General features: G+C 34.1%; 2 protein-coding genes across 3 annotated transcripts in view; one reads left to right on the forward strand and one right to left on the reverse strand.

Moving 5' to 3' along the window:
• Window positions 1-3,373: 3,373 nt before the first annotated feature.
• Window positions 3,374-24,335, forward strand: part of LOC137401741 (cyclic nucleotide-binding domain-containing protein 2-like) — a 67,660-nt gene continuing 46,698 nt past the window's right edge. For both annotated transcript variants that reach the window (XM_068088209.1, XM_068088210.1), the window contains exons 1-2: window positions 3,374-3,464; window positions 5,369-5,532. In XM_068088209.1, the coding sequence (XP_067944310.1) occupies window positions 5,495-5,532 (38 nt within the window). In that variant the 5' untranslated portion in view covers window positions 3,374-3,464; window positions 5,369-5,494. The remainder of the gene's footprint in view (window positions 3,465-5,368; window positions 5,533-24,335) is intronic.
• Window positions 7,637-16,150, reverse strand: LOC137402125 (interferon alpha-inducible protein 27-like protein 2A). The gene is made up of 3 exons (XM_068088593.1): window positions 16,027-16,150; window positions 9,816-9,929; window positions 7,637-7,886 (listed from the first exon to the last, which is right to left on the reverse strand). The coding sequence occupies exons 1-3, from the start codon at window positions 16,103-16,105 to the stop codon at window positions 7,801-7,803; spliced, it is 279 nt and encodes a 92-aa protein (XP_067944694.1). The 5' UTR covers window positions 16,106-16,150; the 3' UTR covers window positions 7,637-7,800.

Below are 24,335 nucleotides of genomic sequence, written 5' to 3' on the forward strand. Positions count from 1 at the left end.
GTTTAATGCACAGTACTCAGTTCTCACTGTTCAGACGTTTTTTAAAGTTTAAACTTTTTAAATGTCCGTACATTTTCCAGTCTGTATTAATCAGAACAAATAAAAGCTGTTTGTACAGTAAAAACAGACATAATTCACGAATGCAAATTACATTTTACAACATTCAGATATAAAACTGGCAATCCAGTTTGACAACGACTGTTGCTAACTAACATTTTGTTTAGAAGCATTCTCCGAGTAGTAACTTTTCGTTGCTGACCAAAAAGGTTGGGTTTTGATCAGCTTTCGAACAAGCTTTGTTGGGTGTCACACAGTAGATGTGGTGACACCCCGAGTTCTTATATGCGACCCCTTGTGCGGGTCTATCAAGAGAAGATTCAGACTTTTCGCTAGATGCTGTCTTTATTGCAAGTGAATAACGAATGAATCAAGCCAGCAGCATGTCAGTCATTATATACTAAAACATTATTCCGGTAGTTTCCAGAGAAAACAGTATTATTAGTCAGTTGCTAAAAATAGAATATTGCATAATAACTAAGTAAGTGAACCGTGTCAATAAAGAAATAGTATGACTCAACCATGGATTGCGCAATACTACATCAGCTATGTAACTATTGCGCAATATGCATGTATAAAGTCAGCAATCTGATGCAGATTATATTGACACATGCGATGACTGTTAAAATTAATGCCCACTCACCAGTACGTATAGCAAATTAAAAACCGCATTTCTCCGTAAGCTGAACTACTGTATTATATATAGAAGGTTACAAAAAGAACGTGTAGGCAGACAATGGGCTCCTATAGGCCCACTCAGATCCGTATAGTTTCATAGAATCCCGCTACCAACAGAAGCGTATATGGGAGCCCACTCATTTCCGAACAAACAGGCTGCGCCCACTATTTTGGTAAAAGAAAAATTACATATAATCGAGAGACCGCAACATTACCCAACAAAAATTACTCCCATTGGTAGTCGCTCTGAAGTTAATTGTTGTATTAAACACCATTTGAAAAATGACACGTTTCCCTACAAGAAACTACCAATAATTTTTTGTAAAATTCTAAAGTAAATGCAAAAAAGTGAGGTATTAAAAGCGAGGTAGGAATATTCTATTAGAGATCAGTATGTTGATCGGGTTTGTTTGGAAACAGGAGTTTTTGTTTCCAGATGTGGTCGCGGGACTCTGTGAAGCTATAGGGCTTTGTGCCCACATAATTCAGGAATCACATACATATATACATGTACATGTATATATAATGCTATACATATATGCCATAAATATATATATATATGCTATATATATATGCTATATATATGCTATATACATATATATGCTATATATATATAGCATATATATATATATAGCATATATATATATAGCATATATATATATATATATAGCTCAATTATACACAGCTCTAATTGACTCGATTATTGAGCCCTTTACTTTACAGTGTAAACCACATATACTATATATATATATAATCTTTCTTATGGTAATCAATAGCCATTATTTACTATGTGTTTTCCACGAGGTACATGGTCACTATGCCGTTCTAACTCAGTGGTAGAGCGTCCGGATAACAAACTTGTCGTAGCCTTCGTGGTGTTTGTCGCGAGTTCATCAGAATGCATTAAAACATCCAACAGAATGCGAAATTTCATTATCAAGATTTTAATAACTATAGCTAGAGGGACACACATACACACATACTTTGAGAAATAAATATATATTTCTCTATATATTTTATTATTTACGTTTATTTTACTCAATTGTATATATATATACACTATAAATTCCTAAGAATTATGAACTAGTATTACTAAAATTAGAGTGCTCAACAATATATTGGAGCAGCTATATACTAATAAATTATTTAAAAGCAATACTTATCTTTTTTCTCAGCTGAGAAAAAAAGATAAGTGTTGCTTTTAAATAATTTATTAGTATATATATATACATATATATGAGCAATCTTTCTTGTGGTAATCAATAGCCATATTTTACTACGTGTTTTCCACAAGGTACCACAGCGAATAAACTATATAAAAAGCAGTGTACAACAAAAAGTAAAAAAGAACAACACAAAAAAACTATAATCTACCTAAGAAACTAATGAATAGTCTAACTAATACAATATGGTAATGTTGGAACAGAATGCATAAAAATGTAAAAAGCAAGTTTGAGGATTGATATAAGTATTATTTAAACAAAAAGTGGATAAATAAAAGCTTTGTGAAAATAGTTATGCATATCTATGACAACAAACTTCTAGTTATGAAAACAACGTATAGTTACTATAAAAATGTTAAAATAGGGAAGGATAGATGGTGAATGGCATGATTGGTTAGAGGGTAGTAGGTGTAGTTTGAGTTCTCCATGCCCCTTCAACTACCGTTCCTACAAGACCAACATACGCGCTAGAACTGTACATATACGGTAATACGTGAACATAGATTGCGTTGATAAATTTCTGAGTTTACGATTATGAAAGTTTAGACAATGACGTCATAGCTCGTCAGCCGTGGTGGCGGAAATGCCACGCCTCCAATTGATAGCATATTAATGAGACACTAACTTTTACCCTCTAAAACCCATTTCAAAAAATAGCTAGGGTTACTTAACTACAACAATTCTACTTCTTAAATCTTTACTTTGTTGTTGACTTTTAGATATTAGGAGTTTTCTTTTCCTAGATACTTAAAAATATAACTCTTAAACTATATATAATATACCGTAACTGGTAAAATCCGTTTGTTGAATAATACGGTAATTACTATTTTGATTATTATTAGAAGTTAGGCTTCTCTGTTAGTTTAGACTGATGTAAAGTCCCCCCGTCAATATTTATTTTTAGCAGTAGTTCTAAGCTTCAAAAATGTAAAAAGAAGTTCAGCTCATCGCAGGTGTATGTAAATGACCTGAACAGACGCTGCCGCTGGAGTGAGACTCTATATAAAACGATGTTTACACGATTGTCTATACTCTATAGTTATACTCTTCTATGTTCTACTTAGATAAATCTCCTTGCTTATGAAGCTGAACGAGTTGACGTTTGTGTCAATGCGTTTGTTCTACAATAGCCGTAGTCGCTATGTACTGTATATACAGTTCAAGTGCGTAGCCGGTTTCGCTAAGCTTTTACATGTATGCGTATTGATGTACACGTGCATACTGAGAGAGACCATAAAAATTATCACGGTACTGTACATGTATTTTCGAGATAAAACAAAGCTACGAATTTTTGACGATTTACCAATAGCGATTATAGGTAGCTACATACTCGCAAGCTACTAGCCTACTACCCACTATGCGTATTAGAAATTTAGTAGCGAGTGAACCTTTTCTTTTTGTTAATTACAGAGTCGCGGGCGTGTTTTCGGCACGATTTGCGTTAGTAATTTGTCATACATTACAATAACTTGTGGAATGCTGTGAAGATTTTCATTGTATTTGCAGGTATACAATAATTTATGATTTACAGGTACCGTATGTAGTAGCTTAGATCAAGTACGATTACAGCTGCAAATTCCAATCGATGGTTAATCAACGCATCAAAACATGTATTTTTTTCTAACGTGTGGTTACTGTTCGATTTTGCAATCCATGGCACTTTGACAAAGTGTCATGGATTGGAAAAAAAAACATGGTTTTTGTGAAAAAACCGAAAAAACCAGGTTTTTTGGTTGAACCAGTTTTTATGGTTTTTATAATTTTACCAATGTTTTTTGCAATTTTAAGTCTAATTAACATCACTTACCATAGCTACATGATTGAGTATTGAACATACATATGTGGAATCATCTGTTGAAGATGGCAATATGGAAATTTCCGAATGAGTCTTTAATCAAACATGATCGATGAAATACAGAGCAGAAATCTTATCGCATAAAGTGAATATTTTACATACAGCTCTATGTATAAGTATGAATTTTAATCCAAGTGATTAGTCGTGTTGTAGTGTAGGGCAGAGCATAATGCAGATGCATTTTTAGTGTCTGGAGCAGTGGCAGATGACTCAACTTCTATCACCTGAATACTAGCATGACTGTCTAAATTGGTGTTTTCGGCTTGACATTTTGCTACGTGAGCTTTAAGCCTATCTGCGTGACCTCGCGTTACGACCGCACACCTATTACATTTGCCTTAAAACCTTTGCCTTTTGCAGTTCAAGTGAAAAACTGCCAAACGGGATCCTGTTTGCGAGGCATGTTGAAAGTTTGAGGCAAAACTTTAACTTTTCAAAAAACAAAAAACTTGATAAACGGAATTCTAACAATCCAACTACTTTGGCTTGTGCCCAATAAATGAAATATTAGTTTGCAAACTTGAAGCTTTTGCCCAAAAAGATTTTATTGTTTTAATTTCTAATTATAAGTAATCCTTTCTCACTGGCCAGACTTGAGAAAGTATTCATTCATTATTAGAGACGATGATTAGATTAGTATATTTCACATGGTTTTTATATTGCATCAGTAAAGAGATCCTCATATCACTTGATAAAACCAATTGAAAATGAAATTCACTAAGTCATTGTTGTGCTAGGATTTCATGTAGTTTCAACTTGAGCTCTGCCATCAATTTACTACTGTGTCCTAAATAAACTTTCACAGCTGATAATTACATATAATTGCATTTCTACTGCACATAAACCACTAGGAGCTTAAAATATTATGTTTTTCACCAAAAATAATGAAAAAACCAAAAAAAACTGGTTGTTTCACCCTGATTTAAACCGGGTTTAAACAACTCGGTTTAAACCATTGGTTTAAACCGAGCCAACCCTGCACTTTGTTGATAGAAGATATTGTGAAAACAGGTTCCACTGGCTCTAATGATCAAGGTGCACATCTTTACTGTGAACAATATCATACCTGTGTCTCAGATAGCGATCTGATGGCAATAATGATGCATGCACTTCTTCGTTGAGTCGACTATTGTTTAATTTTTATGTGAGAGAAAGAGCATCTCTTTTGTAAAATAAACGCAAGCTAGATGATGTAGTTTGGGCTCATAATGTTTGTCCAATCACAAGATTTTACCGGCTATCCTACTATGTTATGCTACTATGTTATGCTACTATGTTATGCTACTATGTTATGCTACTATGTTATGCTACTATGTTATGCTACTATGTTATGCTACTATGTTATGCTACTATGTTATGCTACTATGTTATGCTACTATGTTATGCTACTATGTTATGCTACTATGTTATGCTACTATGTTATGTTACTATGTTATGCTACTATGTTATGCTACTATGTTATGCTACTATGTTATGCTACTATGTTATGCTACTATGTTATGCTACTATGTTATGCTACTATGTTATGCTACTATGTTATGATTGCTCTATGCAGATTCTGTTGAGTGCTGACGTGCGGGACATTCTTAATCAGCATCCTTCCTTACGAACCAAAGAACAGGTGCAGCTGGCAAAATATGGACTGCAGCATGTTCAGAGCTTTTCCGAGTATCCACTGCATATGCAGGAGAAGCTTGCTACTGTTGCTTACTTCCAAGAGTAAGTGGTGTGCAACTAGCAAAAGGTGAAGTGCAACTAACAAAAAGATGTGTGCAGTTAGCAAAAAGTGGTGTGCAACTTGCTTATAAGCTTCAGTTGTGTCTGGCCACTATCCCTGGGTTTCCTTGCAGTTTCTGAATAGTTTAGGGCCTGTTCACGTACATTGCTTTCATTGGGCATTTGCCAATTTAAAACTGTTTTGCCAGTGTTTTCAACTTTTGTACAAACACTCTCGGTAGACGATGCATAAAATGAGTTCAGCAAAAATATTCAAGTTCTGTAATTAATGACTGGAAAGGGTGCCTGGATGCGATTTGTGCAAGTCAGCATTCAATTAAGATTTAGCAAGGATAATAGCTGTTATTTTATATTGTATTTAAGTTTTTATTTTTTATTACTTGGATCTATTTCGTAGCAATAGTAACAGTAAAAATGGTGACGTAAACTTCGAAACGAGTGCCACCATGGTAATTTTTTATTTTCCAATTTTTTTTAAAAGTAAGTCTAGATATATAAATTTTTTCTTGACTAAAATTTGGTCAAGGACATAAAACCCAAGTTATAGCAAAGATGGCCTTATAGGGTGGTGCAAGGAAAAATCTCCAATAAATTCAAACATTTTAGTTTCTCGTACTAATTTTGGAATAGGCCTATTACAAACTGTTAAAATCCATTCTCACATCTTTCATGAATACAGTGTGCCACGGCCTAAAGTATGGGCCTTTGCCACAAATGCATTTCGTAGCTGCGCATTTAGGTAATCTGTTTTCCAAATTGTAGCATATTGTCATTTTAGATATTTTTTTCGGACTTTTTATTGAAGAGAAATTGTATTAAATGCTTGTTGAGCACCTGTGGAGAACCTTATTAATTAATGTCACTGTTTGACGATAATATTCTTGCAATAGCATCGATTGTTATCAACAATAGATTGTCCTCAGTTAATAAAAGCGGTCAAATATAACCTAAGATTAAATGCATGTAGGCCTATGTATATCACCTGTTCTTAGAAATCAATGGCTTTTACAATGCAATATAGTAGTGGTAGAGAGACTGAGCTAAGGGCAAGGTAAGATTTTTTATTATGAGGATCTTGTGTAAAATTTGGCGAATTTTTCAGTTTTTTAAACATTCTCAAATGTTTGTTTGTCGTAATACAATATCTTATCTATCTATCTAAAATATTGAACAAATTTTAAATCGGCCTATAATTGATCCATGATATATTGTCACTTTTGTGACAATAATTTTCCATTGTTAAATTGAAATAGATTTAATTCAAGTAATGAATAAAAAATAGATGACAACAAATATTTTAACTGACATACAGCGTTGCAATAAATGATAAACCAGAACCAATCGTTAATCATGTAGAGGCATACATACATGTGTTAGAGTTGTTTCCCCTTTTAAGAACATGGTCAAACAACTCCAAAAGTGTAAAATTACTTAGGCAAGAGGCTTAGCTATCATTAATAATCAAACACCTCTATAACTTACAACCTTTTACACCTAGTATACATTTCTTGAACATATTTTTTTGAGAAATTATGACTATTAAAGCCAAAATTATTTTGTATTCGCTTGATCAACCAAGTGAGTCAGTTGCAGGCAGGTGGTAGGAGGGGCCAGTCATGTTTTGCTAATGCCCATGATTTGCCATTGTCTATGGCAAAATGTTTGCACTCTGAATGAATATATATATTTTCTTTCAAAATATATGCACCATATACAGCATGCTTAGATTAGAAGTTTCAAAGCAAAGGTTTCTGACGAGTGGCTTAATACTATAGGTTGTTGTAGCAAGAAGGCTATAAAACCACCGGAGCTTTACTTTTAAAATCTTTTTTAAATAGTCAATGCTTATGATGGTTATTTAGAAGTTTGGCATTTCCGTCAAAAAGCTGTATCCGGCTTTGTCAATTTTAAGAGTTTTAAATATCAGAGAACAGCAGATAACAGCATGATGACAGCAGATTATCCCTCAGGGCTAAATTTGGTACTAACTTAATGAGTGATGCAATATTGATGCTCATTTCCAATTTAATATAACTCATGGTGACTGAGTTAATATTATTGAGCCAAAATATTCACGTTCTGCTATGTATTTTATTTTGGTTCAAATATTATCACATTGACACTCAATAAATCATTCTAAAGAGGGTGGAAACCAAAGGACGAATGGGAAAGAATTTCACCACAACTACCTCTCTAAGAGTAATCACAACAAAAGTTAGTAAAACATGTCTGCTATATTTTGTCGAGTTGTTAGGCGACTGCAGCTATGGCTGCTGCAACTGCTCCTGAGGCAGCTGCCGTTGCTCCACTAACGACAGTACCAACTCCAGCTGCCCCTACAGAAACATATCACATAAACTGATCACCACACAAGCAACTTAAGTAATTATTATGCAACTAATCAAAATTAAGTTGAATACACAACTAGCAAAAAGTAAGTCGTATGCACAACTAGCACAAAATAAATTGAAAGGCCAATAAAAGGCTCAATATAAAAATTCTTATAGCACTAGTTTATGACAAACACTTCGGGTTCTACCGAAGATCCCGTATCAAATATAGATGATCGCTACTTTACAGTTTTGTTTCAGCTTGGTCTAGTTGTCTAGTCGTAATTTGATCATGTGACCCAATACTTTGCAAGTAATTTCTGCAGCATTTTTCGATTATCACAGGTGACCAACAGGCTCATCATGTTTATCAGACAATGATATGTACTCCTTTGAGCTAAGGTTGAAAAATTAAACAAATTTTTACGGTAAGTTATAAGATATCAGTGCTGAAAGTGAATGCATTACAATGACGATAAAGTAGACGCGTATGAACAATAGGTGTGGTTTTATAGGCATGGGCAATGGGCATGGACGGATGCGGTTGCATGAATGTGTAAACTGAAACCATCTACGACAGCTACATCATATTTGAGCCGTTTTGGAAAGAGATTCTAATCTACGGCGGTTTCGTGATCGCTGCAATTAACTGTTCGTTTTTGAGCTTTTAGGAGCTTGTAATCACATTTCCACATATTTTGCACCTACAACACAGCAGAGTAAAACATTGAATCTTGATACCGAATAACTGCAATGTAAATTTTGTTGCAGGTCAAACTTTAAGTTGCGGGTCAAACTTTAAGTTGCAGATTTGATTTTGCATTAATGTTAAACTATCTCATTAACTCCTTATTTGGAGTCTAGTTCTCAGACAGCGGTTCATGCTGTGATTATGTCTCGTGGCAACAGGTTCACATTCGACAAGATGCCATTTAATGAGGTTGTTGCATAGAGTTAAACCACTGAGCCCAAGAATGATCCTGTGATATACGATGATACTGGGTTGATCCGATGGGTTACCAATTGATGGGCTACCAATTTTTGGCAAACACCTATTATTCGGCGACACAAAATTGATATTGGGCAAAATTGTTGCTATCATTTTTATTGTGTATGCTTTTTTGTGGTTAGAGCAACATGAAAGTCGTGATCTCATCTATCGTTATTTATGCTGACAGTTTGAAAATCTACTGCCTTGTTATTGTGCGACTATTGTGCGACTAGTTCATTGATGTACAATCATCAACTCTGAAACTTACTAATAGAATGAAGGTTGAGTTCAGTTTATTATAAAGGTTACATATTATGTAGGCCACAATCATGTTATCTAGGTGGCTATTATGTTATCTAGGTTGCAATCATGTGATCTAGGTCGCAATCATGTGATCTAGGTCGCAATCATGTTATCTAGGTCGCTATTATGTTATCTAGGTCGCTATTATGTTATCTAGGTCGCTATTATGTTATCTAGGTCGCTATTATGTTATCTAGGTCGCAATCATGTGATCTAAGTCGCAATCATGTGATCTAGGTCGCAATCATGTGATCTAGGTCGCAATCATGTGATCTAGGTCGCAATCATATTATCTAGGTCGCAATCATATTATCTAGGTCACAATCATATTATCTAGGTCACAATCATATTATCTAGGTCACAATCATATTATCTAGGTCACAATCATTTTATCTAGGTCACAATCATGTTATGTATGTTGCAAGTGTGTTATATAAATCAGAAACGTATCATGTACGACACAAGCTAGTATATCATGGAGTTGCAAAGTAGCAATGGTGTCTGCACGCTATGTGATTTTTACTACAAATTTAATTGACTCTAAAACCAACCATGTATCACTGTGCAAGCAAAGGCAGATAAATATTGATATTGTTCATTGATTTTGCCAAACACAGTTATTGAGTTTATGCGCTACTCACCCGCACTTTGACATACTGCAAACAATGAGCCAGCAGCTACATTGCCAATTCCAGCTTGAACTCCAGCAGCAATGCTGCCTGCAGCGACACCTCCCGCAGTGAATCCAACAGCTCCTTGAAATTAGGTAGAGCTATTTTAAACGCATAGGATTACTAGGGAAATGAACCAAGGCTCACTGAAGTGAAGTTGTCTGACCATAACGCAAAGATCGGACTGATTTTGTTAAGAACTGAATTGTCCGATCTTTCGACTAATACTTTTTGTTATTGAACAGTTACTACCCACTTACATACTACTGAATCCTTACTAAAACTTCATATTTCTTACATTCATCATTCAGATTATTGATCAATCAGGAAGAATGCCCAATTGATTAATTGGCACTTGTGTATATCCAGTAAGTGCCAATACTCGTGTACATTCAGTAAGTGCCAATACTTGTGTGTATACAGTAAGAGCCAATACTTGTGTGTATACAGTAAGTGCCAATACTTGTGTACATACAGTAAGTGCCAATACTTGTGTACATACAGTAAGTGCCAATACTTGTGTACATACAGTAAGTGCCAATACTTGTGTACATACAGTAAGTGCCAATACTTGTGTACATACAGTAAGTGCCAATACTTGTGTATATACAGTAAGTGCCAATACTTGTGTACATACAGTAAGTGCCAATACTTGTGTACATACAGTAAGTGCCAATACTTGTGTACATACAGTAAGTGCCAATACTTGTGTATATACAGTAAGTGCCAATACTTGTGTATATGCAGTAAGTGCCAATACTTGTGTATATACAGTAAGTGCCATTACTTGTGTACATACAGTAAGTGCCAATACTTGTGTACATACAGTAAGTGCCAATACTTATGTACAAACAGTAAGTGCCAATACTTGTGTATATACAGTAAGTGCCAATACTTGTGTACATACAGTAAGTGCCAATACTTGTGTATATACAGTAAGTGCCAATACTTGTGTACATACAGTAAGTGCCAATACTTGTGTGTATACAGTAAGTGCCAATACTTGTGTACATACAGCAAGTGCCAATACTTGTGTATATACAGTAAGTGCCAATACTTGTGTACATACAGTAAGTGCCAATACTTGTGTACATACAGTAAGTGCCAATACTTGTGTATATACAGTAAGTGCCAATACTGGTGTATATACAGTAAGTGCCAATACTTGTGTATATACAGTAAGTGCCAATACTTGTGTGTATACAGTAAGTGCCAATACTTGTGTGTATACAGTAAGTGCCAATACTTGTGTATATACAGTAAGTGCCAATACTTGTGTATATTTAAAACTTGTAAGCTTTTTTCTTGTACCACATTTTCTTGTATGTGATTCGAAAGTACCGTTTCTTTATTTCGCAAGCATAAAACATTCGATAAAAATTTTCTATTAAGGAAACTCGCATAACTTGCAGATTATGTGCCAGTTCCATCTTGCAGTAAACGCGAACTAGTGAATTATCAATATCATGGAAACCTAGCATACGTCACAGCAAAAACTTAAGATGCAAGGTGATCATACCGAAGCAGACCTTACAATAGATTTTATAACTAAAGGAAACCTACAATAATTACTTTCCATCCTCACTATTATTTTCGATATTATTTTCAGTAAGTACATTTTAAAACTGAAAAATATATTTGATGTCGATCAAACCGGTCCTTATAAACCGAATTTGGAGACTAAATGCTATAGGAAGTTGCTTAAATGTAGCTTTTGAGTAATAGTTTGGCAGTACAATGGAAAGTAACTTTGTATGAGGTGTTGTTTGACAATAATCAATAATTTTCAATTATAAAATAACAAACATATACGAAGATAAGAAATATAATCAACTTGTTGATGCTAAAGTCAGCTGTACCTGCTCTCCTATTGCAAAAATCACTGATAGTTCAAGAACTAGTTGAGCTAACTCTAAACCAAAGTAGGAGAGGTTTATTGAAAGGATTCTCCGTTTTTATGTAATATTGATACTTTTTATATGCAACCAATATTGATACTTTTTATATGCAAACAATATTGATACTTTTTATATGCAACCAATATTGATACTTTTTATATGCAACCAATATTGATACTTTTTATATGCAACCAATATTGATACTTTTTATATGCAACCAATATTGATACTTTTTATATGCAACCAATATTGATACTTTTTATATGCAACCAATATTGATACTTTTTATATGCAACCAATATTGATACTTTTTATATGCAACCAATATTGATACTTTTTATATGCAACCAATATTGATACTTTTTATATGCAACCAATATTGATACTTTTTATATGCAACCAACGTGTCTTAGTTTCAATAGTTAATATGAAAAGGAAAAATTGCAACCAATGCAATTTATATGCAACCAATATTGATACTTTTTATATGCAACCAATATTGATACTTTTGATATGCAACCAATATTGATACTTTTTATATGCAACCAATATTGATACTTTTTATATGCAACCAATATTGATACTTTTGATATGCAACCAATATTGATACTTTTGATATGCAACCAATATTGATACTTTTGATATGCAACCAATATTGATACTTTTTATATGCAACCAATATTGATACTTTTTATATGCAACCAATATTGATACTTTTTATATGCAACCAATATTGATACTTTTGATATGCAACCAATATTGATACTTTTTATATGCAACCAATATTGATACTTTTCATATGCAACCAATATTGATACTTTTTATATGCAACCAATATTGATACTTTTTATATGCAACCAATATTGATACTTTTTATATGCAACCAATATTGATACTTTTTATATGCAACCAATATTGATACTTTTGATATGCAACCAATATTGATACTTTTTATATGCAACCAATATTGATACTTTTCATATGCAACCAATATTGATACTTTTTATATGCAACCAATATTGATACTTTTTATATGCAACCAATATTGATACTTTTTATATGCAACCAATATTGATACTTTTTATATGCAACCAATATTGATACTTTTTATATGCAACCAATATTGATACTTTTTATATGCAACCAATATTGATACTTTTTATATGCAAACAATATTGATACTTTTTATATGCAACCAATATTGATACTTTTTATATGCAACCAATATTGATACTTTTGATATGCAACCAATATTGATACTTTTGATATGCAACCAACGTGTCTTAGTTTCAATAGTTAATATGAAAAGGAAAAATTGAAATATAAGCTTATAAAATATCGTGTGAATTAAAATTTCAAATAAATTTTTAATGATGTTTTGTATAATAAACTAAGAATTGTATGTTAATTTCGGATTATGTAGTGTTGTACATACGTACACATTCCCTCCCTTGCATGATGCTGGGAGGGATTTTGTACTAAAGATTGTATGCCAATTTCGGCATACAGTCAAACATGGATAACTCGAACTTCACGGGACTGAGCGAAAGTGTTCGAATTATCAGAGCATTCAAGTTATCAGAGCACTGTCACAAGTCCATGTATTTACTTATTTATTAGTAGATACATGTACATATACAAACTATAATATAAATCAAAAGCACAAATGGCTTGTTTCAAATTAAATGCTTCTAATGTAAAGTTTAAAACGTTTTTATCAAAAAGTATAGAGATTTTTCTATCACTTGAGATTGGTTTGTTGTTTGAGGTGATGTTATTGCCAGGACGTTTTTTAGATTGACATTGGCAAAACTTGATCGTTGTTGAAATGCTCAAAAGATAAGACATCTTTTTCTTTTGAGCGTTTTACCCACGATCAATTTTGCCGATTTTTCGTGAAGTTTATGCAAAGATTATCTTACTTTACCTTGCTTCCGAAGGGCGATTGCTAAGCGGATTTTTGGTATAAATCAAATTTCACCAAACCTTTAGAAAAGTCGTTGACAAAAATATTTTGTTGATGGTGGTAATAACGACGCTTATGAATTACGAAAAGTTGAGGTTTACCTCTATGACTTGGAATAAAGTGATTTTCTAAAGCGATAACAACCGTTTTGGTAGCCATTGGGAAAAACAATTCGAGTTAACAGTGTTGAGTTCGAGTGAACGGACCAAAGAAACCGTTCGAATTAACCATGTGTTCGAGCTATCCGTGGGCGAGTTATCCATGTTTGACTGTACTTAGTATTGTACACAAGTAGACACTCTCTCCCTTGCGTGATGCTGGTAGATCAAGTATACCGAGTTATTTTGGGATACTGATACCGTTGCTATGCTAAACAGGAAGTACTTAAAAATGGCGTCCGAAAAACGTAATCGTTTATTTTTTGCCGGTTTGAAATATAATTCTGACATTTTGGACACTTATAAAGAGTACTTTAGTGTTCCAGCTGATGTCAAAAGAAGTGAAAGTAAAGGGAATGACCATGATCTATACCTAACAATTCTTATAAGAATATTACAATATTTGATTATAAGAATAATTATTTGATTTTATAAGATTTAATTATAAGAATAATTATTCGAATTTACAAGATCGAAGTATATAATGACCGATGGTGTGCAATATGTTACTGTTATTATTTTTTTTAAAGATTTTGTTGATCATGCTACGGTTGTGCACAATATCACGGCACTTGCAAGCCGTTTTTAAAATCTGCAAAATTAAGTAATACATTTTTTTTTATAGATATACAGCTAATTCTATGACAACCAGCCAAAAACTGTTTACATTTTTGAATTCAGCATAATGTTTTGGATACAGAGACAGAAATCTAGATAAATATCACAACCTCTTAATATTGGTTGCTATGACGTTTTGAAATGTAAACAAAATTTTGCATCGGTGTTCGTTTCACAGACTTTAACACCAGTTTTCTCGGAACTATGTTTTCGCACTAATGGTAAACGTGCATTCAGTTTATTGACCATAAAATCTGCTGTAAATAAGCTAGAATCAAAATTCTTTTTGCAAAATAACCGTGAGAATTTTGTCCATCTGCTAGTGTAGATAACTCTAAATCTTATAATTCTGACTTTACCATGGTTTCTGTGATCATGACACAAATACCCATACTTTCTGATATAATTGACTAATCTAGAACAGGCTTGGGCAGCGCGCGGCCTTCAGGCAAGTGCGGTCGCCTTTTTGCTGTTTCAAAGCGGCCTTTTTGTTGCTGGCTAAAGAGGACAAAACTGAATGTACTTTTTACTACAATCTAAATACTGCAAAAATCGATTACTCGCAGCTTATCCTCGTGGCCTGTTTGATTTACCTGGAAAATTTGATAAAAGTTGTACGTGGCAGTTATGGTTTGACGTAAAGTTACTGTAACCGCTGATCTGAACTCAAGTGCGAGTGATAAGTTGTTATAGGAATAACTTCTTAGGGAAGGAAGGAATAACTCAATCATGAGTTATCACTGCTCTTGTCTGCAGAAAATAACATCCCCTTTTTACATGGGGAATCCCCTCCAACGGTTTCTTCCCACAACAAAATATCCAGCATCTCTGTGGCAGTGAGTTTTCAAGTGCAGCAATGGCAAGTGCAGCGATGTCAAGTGCAGCAAAGATTATAAAAAAGCGAAGCAAATAATAATAGTCATTGCAATAATTGGAAAAATGATTTTTTTCCAATTTCCATGAATTTCTAAAATTTTATAATGTTAAAGCGATAGCTGAAAATTCATGCTATTAACATTAACATTTTGAGAAACACTGATATAGGAAAATAAACATTATTTTCCCTGCACATTGTTTTTCCTCCACTGCACTGCAAGTTAAAAGTTATAGTACACAGGTGATGGTGGTCTTTTATCAACTTACCATCCGAAAGTGGCCTTATGCCTAAAAAGATTGCCCACCCGTGAGCGAGAAACATCCTGGCAGTCAAATCATCTCAAACATTTAAAACAATCTCAAATAGTTGAAAATTACCCATACTTTCTGATATAGTCAACTGAAAATCTTTGTGAAAGTGCATCATTAAATTGTAATGGCGGCCCGCACAAGGTTTACCTAATGGGTAGCATGACTAGAGATTTTCTGGTTAATACATCTAGATGTAATCCTTGCGATAACAGTATGAAAATGGTTCTCTAGGAATGTAAGCCAAGTGGTAGGTCAGCTTATCCTCGTGGCCAAACTTTGACATTCGCTTGTTTAGTTGTGAGAGAATTGACAATAAGGAAATACAATATGACTTTTTTTTCAAGCCAACTTACCTAAAACAGCTCCTGGAACGACTAGCCCTCCCACAGCCACTGCTGTGCCGACAGCGAGAGTTTTAAGAGCGATGTCCATTCTAACTAGCTTTGTAACAGCGTGTCTCCGTTTACGTACTGTAGGACTGGCTTTCTAGGTGAGCCAACTTAATTGGTCACGTGTCATGACTACAGAAAAACAATTGGCGCGGTGTTAACTCAGGTGTATGATATCAGCGAGCTTGATTTCTCTTTCAGTGGGTGCCATATTATTGACTGCTTTTTGCCTTACCAACAAAATCTCAGATAGCTTGCATATGCAAGCCTAGTAATCAGTGCTCTCCTAATGCTTTGGTTAGAACTTATGTTGATATGTTTTATGACTAGGCAAGAGTGTGGAGGAGTTGGAGTAAAGACTTTTATGTGACGTAAACATCCTTTCACATTAATTCCACTGAACGCAAATAATTTACGTAGTTTTTACTTCTTATTACTTAGAAAATTCCATATACCATAAAGCGGCAAACCGGTGCATGGGCTCAAATTAAAATTGAATTATGAGAATGTCATGTTTAACCTTAGAAATATTGTTTTCTCTCACCGCACTTGGGAAGGAAAATGGAGTAGAGGGGTATCACTATCACATATGCTAGTATACTGGTAGAGTGTAGTCTGGTGCGCTGTTAGAGATCTTCATGTGCGCCAAGAAAACACATAATAAGCAATTGCACAATTATTTAGAAACATTAAAATCCGTTGCTTGTGGCATTTCTTAGAGTGTCGGTCTATCAAGCTGGATGTCACGAGGAGTCTCATTAAAAACAATGTTTTATCCTACCTGTTAACACCGACTTCGGACAAACAGACAGACATTCATACACTGCTCTTATTATAGTAAAATGTATTTCTTTTTACTATATTTTAAACATATTTGCAATTTTCTTTTTTTGTGGCACAGATCTTGTTATCTAAAAAAGGAAAAAAATTGATTAAATAGACAATGAGAGTATTCAATCTCCTTAACTTGAACCATATCTGTCAGGTATAACTTTTATCGTAGGTTCTGTATAAATCAGACACGCTGATTCTGATTTTGTACTCAAAATAAAGATTGGTCCACCGACTTTCAGTCATTAAGGCTTTTTTAAAGGGTTTCAATATTCATCTCGAAAACATGAGCACAAAAAAGTGCGATAACAACGCTAGCTTGGGGTGACATCGCGCTTTTTTGAGCTCATTTTTCTCGGCGTTCAGCCTATTAAACATCATGTAACAAGCTACGAGCAATTTTAAATACTTATCCACCTTTCATAAAAGACTGATATTATTTTGAAGGCGGAATTTAGATAATAAAGGGTTTTAAGACACCCATCTCTATCATTCTAAATCGGACTAAAAATCCCCAATTTCCGTACGTGAAAAGCTAGGCTACGTCACATATTTATGGGTGGAGCTAGTTGTGCCGTTCGTGTTGGTTTCGAAACCGACATTAAAACGCTTTAAAAAAGCCTGAATGACTTTGAAAGTTAGTGGGCCAATCTTTATTTTGAGTACAAAATCGAAATTAGCTTGTTTTATTTACCTGGAAAATTTAATAAAAGTTGTACGTGGCAGTTATGGTTTGACGTAAAGTTACTGTAACCGCTGATCTGAACTCAAGTGCGAGTGATAAGTTGTTAATACAAACCAAAACTAACACAGTTACTGTTCAGTCGTTAAATTAAAAAGTAAAGTTTAGCTTTTTCCTTTGCCAAAGACCAGAAGGTGAGTTTGTGAAGATTTTGGGAAAGATCAGGCGATTTGCATGTGTTTTACTGTTCGTATAATGCAAAATCTCGATAACGAAAACATTCTCCTAGTGGATTATTTACGTTGTAGGAGCGTCTACTATATATCTGACACAAGCAAGAAATACTTTATTGTAAACATGGCTCATATCAGTTGAAACCTTTCCCTATTGTTTCATTTTATTAATGGGGCTGTTGTAAGATTCATCTTTCATGAATTCAAACTTGTTTTGTTCATGGTTTAAGGTTGTATGAAGTACAAATCATGGTGACCCAATTATTAACAAACAGTCACTGGAGATAGGAGTTCTGATGCATGTAGGGTAAAATAGGGATACTGATGATGTGACTGTTATCTAGATATTAGCAACTGATTACCATCGATAAAGACGGAACTCCCCTGGGGACTTTGTTCTATTTTACGGTATGATTAAAGTCCACCTTTTATGAATTTCCCTGCACTAAGTTCAGCTACCTTTGTTCCTAATAAATGCCAGATAAGAATTGTTAGGCTAACAAATACGCTGTCAAGACTTAAATTTCAGTATTTGAACAAGACTGAAGTCTACACTACTTACAAGGTGTAGTCTCAGAAATCATGAGTTAGCCTGGGTGCCTGTAAATCAGTTTTGATGTGAAGGACTACCAATGTTTATATTAATAGAAGTAGAGAATTGGTTATACAGACTGATGTTTATATAAGTAGAGAGGTGGTTATACAGACTGATGTTTATATAAGTAGAGAGGTAGTTATACAGACTGATGTTTATATAAGTAGACAGGTGGTTATACAGACTGATGTTTATATAAGTAGAGAGGTGGTTATACAGACTGATGTTTATATAAGTAGAGAGGTAGTTATACAGACTGATGTTTATATAAGTAGAGAGGTAGTTATACAGACTGATGTTTATATAAGTAGAGAGGTAGTTATACAGACTGATGTTTATTTAAGTAGAGAGGTAGTTATACAGACTGATGTTTATATAAGTAGAGAGGTAGTTATACAGACTGATGTTTATTTAAGTAGAGAGGTAGTTATACAGACTTATGTTTATATAAGTAGAGAGGTAGTTATACAGACTGATGTTTATATAAGTAGAGAGGTAGTTATACAGACTGATGTTTATATAAGTAGAGAGGTGGTTATATAGACTGATGTTTATATAAGTAGAGAGGCAGTTATACAGACTGATGTTTACATAAGTAGAGAGGTAGTTATACAGACTGATGTTTATATAAGTAGAGAGGTGGTTATACAGACTGATGTTTATATAAGTAGAGAGGTGGTTATATTGACTGATGTTTATATAAGTAGAGAGGCAGTTATACAGACTGATGTTTACATAAGTAGAGAGGTAGTTATACAGACTGATGTTTATATAAGTAGAGAGGTGGTTATACAGACTGATGTTTATATAAGTAGAGAGGTAGTTATACAGACTGATGTTTATATAAGTAGAGAGGTAGTTATACAGACTGATGTTTATATAAGTAGAGAGGTAGTTATACAGACTGATGTTTATATAAGTAAAGAGGTAGTTATACAGACTGATGTTTATATAAGTAGAGAGGTAGTTATACAGACTGATGTTTATATAAGTAGAGAGGTAGTTATACAGACTGATGTTTATATAAGTAGAGAGGTGGTTATACAGACTGATGTTTATATAAGTAGAGAGGTAGTTATACAGACTGATGTTTATATAAGTAGAGAGGTAGTTATACAGACTGATGTTTATATAAGTAGAGAGGTAGTTATACAGACTGATGTTTATTTAAGTAGAGAGGTAGTTATACAGACTGATGTTTATTTAAGTAGAGAGGTAGTTATACAGACTGATGTTTATATAAGTAGAGAGGTAGTTATACAGACTGATGTTTATTTAAGTAGAGAGGTAGTTATACAGACTGATGTTTATATAAGTAGAGAGGTGGTTATACAGACTGATGTTTATATAAGTAGAGAGGTAGTTATACAGACTGATGTTTATATAAGTAGAGAGGTAGTTATACAGACTGATGTTTATATAAGTAGAGAGGTAGTTATACAGACTGATGTTTATATAAGTAAAGAGGTAGTTATACAGACTGATGTTTATATAAGTAGAGAGGTAGTTATGCAGACTGATGTTTATATAAGTAGAGAGGTAGTTATACAGACTGATGTTTATATAAGTAGAGAGGTGGTTATACAGACTTATGTTTATTTAAGTAGAGAGGTAGTTATACAGACTGATGTTTATATAAGTAGAGAGGTAGTTATACAGACTGATGTTTATATAAGTAGAGAGGTGATTATACAGACTGATGTTTATATAAGTAGAGAGGTGGTTATACAGACTGATGTTTATATAAGTAGAGAGGTAGTTATACAGACTGATGTTTATATAAGTAGAGAGGTAGTTATACAGACTGATGTTTATATAAGTAGAGAGGTAGTTATACAGACTGATGTTTATATAAGTAGACAGGTGGTTATACAGACTGATGTTTATTTAAGTAGAGAGGTAGTTATACAGACTGATGTTTATATTTAAGTAGTCCGGTATATAACCAGTCCAGCTCTCAGCTGTGTCGTAATACTCATTCATATGATCATGAAGTTGGGTACATGTTTAGAGGTTGACTTGCAACAAATGTCACATTACAGTTATTTGATATCAAAAGATTCTCAATGTCTTACTCTGCTGTGTTGTAGGTGCAAAATATGTGGGAATGTGATTGCCAGCTCTTAAAAGCTCAACAACAACAGTTAATCAAAGCCATCACGAAAACGCAGTAGATTGGAAAACAGCCCATATGGGACGCAGATGAACAATATGGCTTCTGTTTACACGTTCAAGCAACCTCATTCGTCGAAATATGTTCACAATTTCAATTTCACACATTCAATAAAACCATGTCTATTGTCATTGCGCGTCTGTTTCATCATCATCGTAATGCTGCCATTTTGAGCAGTGATATCTCAAAACTACCGTAAAAATTTGTTCAATTTTCTAACTTCAGCTCAAAGGGGTGCCTATCATCCTCTGATAAACATGACGAGCCTGTTGATCACCTGTGATAGTCGAAAAACGCTACAGGAATTGTTTGCGCTATATGGCAGGAAGTATGGGTCACATGATCAGATTGTGACTAGATGATTAGTCCAAGCCGAAACAAAACTGTAAAGTAGCGAGAATTTATACAATAGTTGATACGAGCTTTTCTGTAAAAGCTGAAGTGATTGTCATAAACTAGTGCTACGAGAGGTTTTACATTGAGTCTTTCATTGGCTTTCAATTTCACGTAATAACATCACATGTCAAAATAATAACCACACCCTTTGACAGCATAATCAAAATGAAGAGTTCCAAGGTACGGCGTGTTCGTGATGGCTGTGATCAACTGTTGTTTTTGAGCTTTTAGGAGCTTGTAATCACGTTTCCACATATTTTGCACCTGCAACACAGCAGAGTAAGACATGGTGAATCTTTTGATACCAAATAACTGTTATGTGAATTTTGTTGCAAGTAAACCTTTAAGTCTTTTTTTGAAATATTTAGCCTGACCACCAATTCTTCAGTATTCAACTAAACCCTAAACAAGGTAGCCTTCTTTCGTAACAATCTTCTGTAAACAACCTTGGTAGATCTGTGGGCAGACATCAAAACATCTTTTCATTTCATTCACTATGTTTCCATGATGTGCATGATCCGCTAACTTGAACCAATCCGCAAGTTCACAGCATCATGAAAATGGCATAAATCCGCAAGCTAAGCAAGTTTTGGGATTTGCATAACTTCACCAAACCCATCATGCTTGCGTATCATGAAAACAGCACTTGTGAATGATGCTCATGGAAATACCGCGCTAGCTATTCTATTTTAAACATTTTCAATACTTCCGTCGTCTTTTCTTGATCGAGTTTCATGAGTTTGCGTCACTAATACATGCGTCGCTAAATATTAACTTATAGCATACAATGCCTTACCATTTTTCAACAAGGCGTCAGAGTCAATCCGCAGTGTAGTGTAAATTCGTCACTGCCGTTGCCCGAAATTAGATTCATGTTTTATATTATTATATCACTTATACGCTTGTCAGTGCCATGGAACGTGAGAGATTGTCATGAGTCATAAGTATATGGAGAGTTATCCAATGATTCGTTAAGGTCTCAAGTGGTATGATGGTAGAGTGCTTGCTATTGATTCTGACATCCTTGTTCGATTCCTATGCGGAAAAATCTTTTTATCTCCTTTATTGCGGTTTTAGACAAAGAGCACTGCTCCTATTATTGTATAGGTTTTTGATGTTTTTGTGTCAAATATCAAGTTGTGATCCTTGAAGATTAGTCCATTGCATTGGGCAAGCTCGATATCTTTAGATGAGTTTCATCCCACATTATTCTAGTCATGGAGGATAATAAAAGCAATAACTGTAGCAGTTGCCAGAGTTGTGTTATGGTCAGGAGTAGGCGTTGCAGCCTTCCCCAGTTACTCATTGTGATTTTGGTTTTCTATGTTTTGGCTTGGAATTGCAAAATGTCATGTTATTTTAACATTTATAGTGACGATGCTTCAACTCCATCTTGGATTCCTCCAGATCAATAATTTAAGCTAACCATCTTTCACACACAATATTTTTAATTATATCACTGATAAAATTGAATCGCAACAATCTTACCAACCGAAGTTTTATTTGCTTTCCGCTGGCGTGATGTCGTTTTTCTATTGTTTTTATATATATATCGTTTTTCTTTTTACACATCTTATTATCGATAAAGTTTGACTCATGGACATAATATCATTATTTCAAAATATATAGCCTTGTCTTTAGCTACATGTTTATATCTGGATTCCAAGATGATAATTCAATATTGGAAGTAAAAAGTTGTACAGCGCACCTTCAGGATATGATTTTGATCCGTTCTAGGGTTGGCACCGTATACTGAAAAAACTATGGAGAGATATAGAAACCACAATAATTATATAATGGAAACATACCTTGGGAAAAATCATCAAAAATTTACATTAGTACTGTACATATTTAAAATTCGGGACAAATAGTATGTTAACCTTAGTAGCTATAGTTACATACAGTAACTTTAGCATATTTAATGTATTTATTGTTTATGATCTGCATTAAAATGTGTTATGCTATGTCCAGTACGTACCATGGAGAGTTTTTACCTTCAAGACAGACATATACGTGTATAACTTTGAATTAGCTTTAAATAAGTTTAGCTTACTAAACACACTGTTAAAGCTAAGTTTTGGCATGTATTTTATATTATTTACTGAACTTCAACTTTTTATCACTAAAACTTTATTACCTGTCTATTTCCGGTTTTGTCTTCACCATAACTTTTAGCAGACCTTATTAAAACTTTTTTCAACATAATTCACCACGCAAGCCCGAGTAATGCTATTTTAGAAAACGCTGTTTTAGTACAGAATGAAAGGATTTTTTGTTAGCAGGTTGAGAGAAGTTGTCTGACCACTGACCTTCTGAGAGATCGCTACTCTCAACTTTGCTTCTGATTTCAAAGGAAAAAGATTACCAGTTTTCAGACGAAAATGCTGAACTGAGAAAAATCGGTCATTGTGTCTCTTTCATGCATTGTGAAAATGTTTTTGGTGAACAGAATCTTGGCATCTATGTTATTTTGACGTATGTCATAAGCACATCGACTGCCAAATTTTAACTCGGGCAAAAATTTCGTTGAATTCGTAGGGTGAAACAAGATTTCTATGGCGAAGTGGGAAAATCATCATGTTCCATTCCATAATTTGAAAAAATCTTATAACAGGGTAATCGTATCATGAGAGTGCACTGTGCTTTGTTGAACAGCATTGCTGTTGTAAGACTAACTCAATTAAGGACAAACGCCGCATATGCATCTGGCAAGTTATTTAAGATTTTGGCATGTAGCCTATATAATATGATTAGAATTGTTAGCCTATAAAGTCCAACCTGCCAAATATAGAGTTGTCCACTCTTGTGTAAACAATCTACCATAATAAAAGCTGTATTCGTCTGTCCGAAGTCAGGGTGCTAATTAGAAGAAGGTAGCATCCTACAGGATTTTAACTTGTGTATGATAATAAATCCTAGAGTATGTTTTTTTGTTGTGTGCGCTGAAAAACACCGCATGTCTTCTACACAAATATTTAAGACAGCATTACTCAAGCTCAAAATGTGTGTAGTATAGGTCTATAGTTCTCATGAAAAGTGATTTTTTGTAAATCCAAATGTTGCTTAATAAAATTGAAAATAATTAATCGGTAAATTAAAATAATAACATGCAATATATTCGCTACCGGTTGGCACCATAAAACCTCACTAACTAGTACCTCTTCTGGTGATCAGCCATCACCAAAATGTGTACAAATTGTACTGTTTATACAATTTGGTGATGACTTCATTTGCTTGCGTTTGGTGCAATACATAATGCTTTACTACCATCACACATTAGGAAGTTGTCTACTATCTTCAATAAGTGAGCATAATTTCTTATTTACTTTCTACCCTAAGAGGGATTGTTCAGATCATTCCACA

This window comes from Watersipora subatra, chromosome 8, assembly GCF_963576615.1.
Source record: "Watersipora subatra chromosome 8, tzWatSuba1.1, whole genome shotgun sequence".
In the NCBI taxonomy this organism is placed as follows: Eukaryota; Metazoa; Bryozoa; class Gymnolaemata; order Cheilostomatida; family Watersiporidae; genus Watersipora; species Watersipora subatra.

Bases quoted from the DNA above. Each gene is read 5' to 3' on its own strand.
- LOC137402125 (XM_068088593.1), bottom strand. From the start codon at position 16,105: ATGGACATCGCTCTTAAAACTCTCGCTGTCGGCACAGCAGTGGCTGTG. The intron at 9,930-16,026 runs GTAAGTTGGCTT...CCTAATTTCAAG, and splicing joins CGTTCCAGGAGCTGTTTTAG to GAGCTGTTGGATTCACTGCG. The intron at 7,887-9,815 runs GTGAGTAGCGCA...ATGTTTCTGTAG, and splicing joins TGCAGTATGTCAAAGTGCGG to GGGCAGCTGGAGTTGGTACT.